The 6,698-nt window shown below is 38.2% G+C and overlaps 1 protein-coding gene across 1 annotated transcript; it reads left to right on the plus strand.

The window, feature by feature from the left end:
- Positions 1 to 321: 321 nt before the first annotated feature.
- Positions 322 to 3,961, plus strand: LOC104500937 (fibroblast growth factor 14; the record flags this gene model as incomplete). Its single annotated transcript, XM_010144669.1, has 2 exons — positions 322 to 520; positions 3,058 to 3,961. Coding segments are annotated over 2 exons (336 nt in total), but the record flags the coding sequence as incomplete, so codon positions are not given.
- Between the last annotated feature and the right edge of the window lie 2,737 nt (positions 3,962 to 6,698).

The raw sequence follows: 6,698 nt of genomic DNA on the forward strand, positions 1-6,698 counted from the left end.
TCTTAATCTTGACAAGGATATCCTAACAGAAAAATAAACACCATGATAATTATGCCTGTAATTTAAATAGTGGTTTTATGCCTGTGCCACTTCCTCTCTACTTCGAATATATACTATCACTCTTGCAAAGATAGGGAAAAGAGGCATCTGTGGGAGGTGAAATAACATCACCTGGAGGTCTTCTAGAGGAAAACAGATCTCTTGGTTTCAAAGCAGAACCATATAAATTGTATATTAAGCTTATCAAGAGGTATTTGTAAATTAACAAAACAGAAGCTGCACTTTAGAGATATCATTTAACATTTACTTTTCCTCCCACAGGAACTTTTTACACCAGAGTGCAAATTCAAGGAGTCTGTTTTTGAAAATTATTATGTAATCTACTCATCCATGCTCTACAGACAACAGGAGTCCGGAAGGGCCTGGTTCTTGGGGCTGAACAAAGAAGGGCAGGTCATGAAAGGAAACAGAGTGAAGAAAACAAAACCAGCAGCTCATTTTCTACCCAAGCCATTGGAAGGTGAGCCTCAGTCCATCGCTGGCAGATCTTCCTATAAATCTCACAAGAAGAAGAGGGAATGGTTTCTAAAATACCCTTTGTGAATATGCGTGCCCCGCACAGAGGTCATTCCAAATGACAGTCCCCAGGATTCATGGAGCAGTTTTGTACTTTGGCAAAGTGATGCTAGAAAGGATATGTGTTAAAGCATTTTTTCCAGGAATTAAGAGGTCGTTTTGCAAGAAAAGAAATCTTTAGTGGAAGTGCATTGTGCTGTTTCTAAAATACTCTCACGGTGGGGACAAAAGCTGTTGTGAATCTTGCAGTGAGAAAATAGTCCTTTCATTAAGCAGAATGAAATAGTGGATGTTGTAGGATAATTGGGAGATATAAAGAGAATGGATGAAACATCAGCATTTCAAAGTAAAAGCTTTATAACACAAAACACAAATGTCTCTTTATAAAATAAATCATACTGTATTACTTAGGCAGTTGATGTAATGCACCTAATGTCTAAGTTGGCCTTTAAATCAAGACAGAAGCAAATAAAAGTCAGACTAACCTTACATACTAAAATGATGTCACATATTCTCTGAAGAATACATTCATTTATATCTTGGAACTTTTGGGTTATCCTATGTATTCTGCAGGCCTTTATAAGCCTATGCTGCTTTTTGCTTCTTGTCCCGATGGCACTCCGAATGTCATTGATATTACTGGTACGCGTAGCCTCAGTCATTCTGAAAATTACCTCATTGCTTAACATCTGAAAAGATATACCCAAGTCATGCTTCAGTTAGCAGTCCCATTTCTTTTAACATTTTAACTTTAAATTTTTGGTTAAAGGATTGGTTTGTTAAGTTTGTTTAGTTTCATCTTAAGGAAAAAATCTGAATAAGCCTGTGTTTAAACTTCATATTTGAACTCAGGTTGATGCCTTCGTGCTTTCCTCATCTTCCAAAAGCTTATAGTATTTTCATGAGCTTTCAACAATACTGACACTTTATATGCCAATCCCTTTATATTAAATTGTAAGAATTGTGGGGAGGGAAAGCCAGTGCATTTTTAAAAGGAACACTTCTTTCATTTGGATGGTCAGACAAGGCTTAGAAATTACTTGCTTTACATTGCCCATGAGATACATCAAATATGACAACTCTGCTATATAATTCCTGACTTTATAGTTCCATTTCATGTCATTCAACATAATATTTTAGTAGGTCATGGTGTTATTTCATCAAGCTCTTTTAATTAATTAGCAAAGTGTCCTGAACACAGTTACAGAGGCACTCTGAAAACATAGATCATAACCAGCCTCATGTACTACAGAAAAGACATTTAATTTTAGAATTTCAGAAGTCACAAAAGAATTTAGATTATGTCATTGGAAATGTTAGAACAGGTATTTGATTAGTTAATGACACTATGGGGCCTTCCTATTTATTATGAAACTTCACACCGTTGAAGATCAAGGTCAGTACTTTGATGCTCCAGCCTCCTACTCTAATTAGCCAGGGGATGAAGGGATTGTGCTCTCTATGGCAGCACACAGTCAGTCCCAAAATCATAGTGTCACGATTAATTCCTTTGACTGCTTTGACATCTCTTTTAATATTGCTCTGATATAAATAAATGCTACTGAAGTTAGGGGTAAGTGGAAATATTCAGAGACATGCAAAATGAAATTGAATTATCCAAGAGCATTAATCATTAAGGCAGCTTAATGTTGGAACTGTGTAATTGAGTGCATGTATTTTCCTCAAAGGATTTAAAGTGGTTAGATCGGACTGAAGCCCAGGGGCAAACTGTTAATTCTTCTAAGAATTCAGTTAATAGTTTAATTTGGAGTTTTCTGCACTTCTGCATTCAGTCAGTGAAGATCAGTGGCTACTACATATGTTTCTGGAACGGAGGAAGAGAAAAACCCAAACCTCTTGTGTACTCTCCACAGCACTGTCCTGGACATTTCTTCAATACACACCTGAAGAGGTCGTGGCTGAGCTCCAAAGATTTGTGAGACAGTTTGTAGAACTGGACCTAAGCCTGGTCTTACAACACAGGACTAAAAAATAACACTTAAGTCTAGACAGCTGTATCATATGATCCCATTTGTTAAACACCATCTGTCTTATCTCATTACATTTTACTTCTAAAACTTGCAGAATATTTATTTAAGGATTGTATATATATACACACACACACACGTGTGTGTGTATATATATATATGATGTGTACACTCTTGTGTGTAAGCCTCAATGCAAAGACAGAATAGTAGTTTCTCACTTCCAAAACTTCAGTAGCATTAAACAAGCAAGCACACAGTTTCCTACTGTGTTTAAGTCAGATACAGAAGAAGTGAGAAATTTGGGGGATCAAGCAAAGCTATCAGTTGTGCAAAACAAGTGTCTGTTGGAGTAAACAATTTCCTTCACATGCAAGAGGAACATGGGTTGTATTACAATAAGTTATTGCAGAAAATTAATCCTATCTATCTGAGGTGAGCTCATAAATGGGATGCATGCTTAAAATTTCTCTCCTTTTCTCTTTTCTCCCCTCAGTTGCCATGTATCGAGAACCATCTTTGCATGATATTGGAGAAACAGTGCCAAAGGCTGGGGTAACTCCGAGTAAAAGCACAAGTGCGTCTGCAATAATGAATGGAGGAAAACCAGTTAACAAGAGTAAGACGACATAGCCAGATCCTCACAGGTGTTGTGACTTACTGAGTCCTCCCGAGTACAGTTGAGTGATTTATCCTTGCCAGACTTCCCCTCTGCCGTGTCTGTGGATCAGCTTGCGGCAAGTCGCAGACTTGCCCGTTGCTGTTTCTGAACTGAGTTGTTGCAAGTGGATAAATCTCAACATGTAGCTCCACCCACAACAAGAAGACACCTGGATGAACCAGCTAAACTCAGACCATGGAATGCCCTACCAGATATTGGAATGCCTTTTTAATATCTTTTCTGTGACTGTGACACTTCATGTGAATGACATACTTCACAAGTACACTTGATACCTTGCCTGCTGACAATTGCCCATAATCCCTTTTTGAGTCCAGTTTCAGCAAAATCCATGTGTTTAAGTTCTATTTTGTAGCACACAAATAATCGAGTAATTTCTAGTTAGATGCTGTAAACCTGTGCTATTATGGATTTCTCTTCTTCCCTTTTTTATAAGGCTGCTCGCTCCACTGTCTGTGACCTTTTGCAGGGATTGTGTTTCTCTATAACTTAAGTGTTGCCAGTGGCTTGGTTTTGGAAGCAATCAGGGAATCAGGAAGCCTTCAAAAATCTATTACTACAAATTATATCTATAAAGAATAGGATTGTTGTCTCTGGCTTACAATACTGATTAAACGTGAATACTCTTTAGTAACAGATACTGTGCTTCTGAGGTTGGCATTATAGTGGAGGAAAGACTGTCAAACACAACCAACAGGAAGTTTTCTGAAAAGAGTGTTTGGCATCCCCCTATAGTTTCTTTGTGTGTGTGTGTTTTATACATATCACAGGCTTACTGGTAATGGTAACATTTGCCTTGCCCAGCGAGCAAGACCCACTCATTTTTGGGAAAGTGGGTCCAAAGAATTTTGTAGGCCTTGTAGGCCTGAATTAAGGCTCATTTTTCATCTACTAAAACGTCATTGTTTGAAAATCAACCACCAACAATAAATAAAAAAGAAAGACTAACCAGAACTGCGCTACCTAAGTCCATTTCAAATACAATCCTTTCCTTTTTTAAGGATCTGAACTCAATGCCATTGTTATTTTCGGCTGAATCCCACACCTACTTAGCAAAGCATGGGCAAGGATGTTGTTGTGTTCTTTTTTGCAGCACCAATGCAAAAGGTAGTTACAAATTATAGTTTAATATTTCTGGTGTTTTAAAAAAAAGAGTTTTAAAACTGGACATACTACGAGACTTTTTATTTTTACTTTTAGGTAAGCATGCAAAGTCCGGTCCTATGTATGTCACTGATACTCCAGTACGTACCTCCACCCAGCTTCCTAGGATAACATGCCCACCAAATTGCTAGATTGAAGGTGCCTTGCCTTGATCTCTGTATACTGTATTTTCCTCCTACATGAACCTAGAAGAAATCAAAAACATTATAAAACTGAAGCCTTGGATCGTGTTACCAGAAACAACTTCAACCCTTTGAGTTTGTCACTTGTGAATAATTAAACCAATGTTGGGGAGGGGAGAGATTTAGGGAATGCCACAGGGATGTCACTGAAGTGTTGCACACTCAGTCACAGGCTTTCAGAAGACTAAAAATATGGGTGCTCAGTACATGCTTAAGAAGGTATTTATTTCTCTGAAAGGGCAACAAGGACCAAACTGTACAGCAGTCTGGGAAACTGTGTGGCAGTGCTCTTTTGGCCCCTTGACGTTACCTAGATACTTAAAGACAAAAAAAAAAGTGGGGAGAGGGAGGGAAATAAATAATCCATTCCTTTTTTTGGCATTGTATTTCTAGCAATTTGTTTTATCACATCTTTGTGCTGAAGTCCCTAACAGAGACCACTGGTTATTTCAAATTCCCTGTCTGCTCAGCTGAACAACTGATTAAGTCTGAATGAACTCTTCATGTTAGTTTTCAAATGTGTTCTGTTTTTATAAGCCACATTTAGTGCACTCTTCAAGGAGGCTACTGTAAAGCTGCTAAATTTTAGACAAACTTTTTTTTTTTGTAGGGCAGACTTTCTTGTTTATGTTCGTAAGATGAGGACAGCAAGCTAGCACTTGATGTTGGGTCTCTCTAGGGAGGGAGTAAGTTAAGCATGTAGTCCACTATTCATGTAAAGAAAAGAAAACACAAACCTACTCTAATACTGTGATAAAAATGCAAAGAAACTTTGACTTAGACTGTGCCCTTGCCTGCTACCACTAAATATGTAAGTGGCGGGGGGCGGGGAAGGGAACAACACGTTATTAGAAACTTCAGTGCACCCTTTCTCATCCCATCTGGTCCAATGGGATTTGTGCACCATCCCTGAGAAAATATAAAACAAAACCAAAGCAACTCACATGGTAAACTGGGGGCTTGCCCTGCATCTGGAGGACCCATGGGAGGCAGCAGCCTTGATGTTGTACCATCTGCTGGGTCCCAGAGGAGGCCTCAAGCTTCTCTACAATTATAAGAGGAGCACTTCACAATATATTCAATAAGAGAATACGGCTGAAGGCTACATTCTCTTTCCTTCTCACCTGAATTTTGTAAGAGTTCATGAGGAGGGAATACATGTGTTCATGTCCCATCCAGCCACCTTTTTCACTCTCCTAGTCTAAGAGCCTGGGGAGTCACAGAGCTGGAGACCTGGCTGAGCCGTGCAAAGATGTTCTGGTTCATGGCATGATGCCACATAAGTATTGTTTTCAACATTAAACTTTTGATCCTGATTAATTGTGATCTGCGATCCAGTTTGAGGCACTATAATTAAGGCCAGATTTAATTTTTGTAAGCAGTTAGTACATACTGAAAATATGTACTAAAATAAGCAGTATGTCCTAAAAAATATTTTTTCTACAACCTGTCTAAACATAGCAAAGGGGTCTTTGTGCTTTGTTTCCTCCCTTTAATTTTGTCTCTTGTCTCACCTGTTGCATGGGAAGAGGATGGCAAGGATGAACTGCATGTAGTAGGTTGTGTCTATCAAAGAACTATTGGTCTGCATTACTAAATTTACATACATATATGCAAAGAGTTTGTCTGCATTGTACAGTTTGTGTTTATTCTTATTTGTTGTTGTATACATAGATTCAACATGAATAAAACATTTATACGAAGGCATACTGGAAAACAACAAAACCGTTTATGTAAGAAGTAGACTGTGCAAAATATCATTGCATTGGCCACCGGATGGTGAAACTTTATGTAAATAGGTTGGCAAACTCAGTTCTCCCCTGTTACCGTGCCAAAGAAAATTTTAGCTCCTTAATATATTACCTCTCTTGCTGTTCTCCAGGATGAGACTTCACCGTTTTCTTCCCTCTAAAATTAATTTTGCTATTAAGTGAAAGCAAATTTCAACTGTCTGTTACTACTACAGTACTGTATAGTAAACCTAATGGAATCAATTTGTATTTACAGATTGGTTTTTTTTGTACTTACACGTCCAGCTGTCTGTGACTCTGCAGCGATCCAGATCTTTTGCATGCTTGCTTTGTATTTTGTTGTTCTTCTGGGTTTTATCTA

Source organism: Buceros rhinoceros, unplaced genomic scaffold, assembly GCF_000710305.1.
Source record: "Buceros rhinoceros silvestris isolate BGI_N320 unplaced genomic scaffold, ASM71030v1 scaffold16150, whole genome shotgun sequence".
In the NCBI taxonomy this organism is placed as follows: domain Eukaryota; kingdom Metazoa; phylum Chordata; class Aves; order Bucerotiformes; family Bucerotidae; genus Buceros; species Buceros rhinoceros.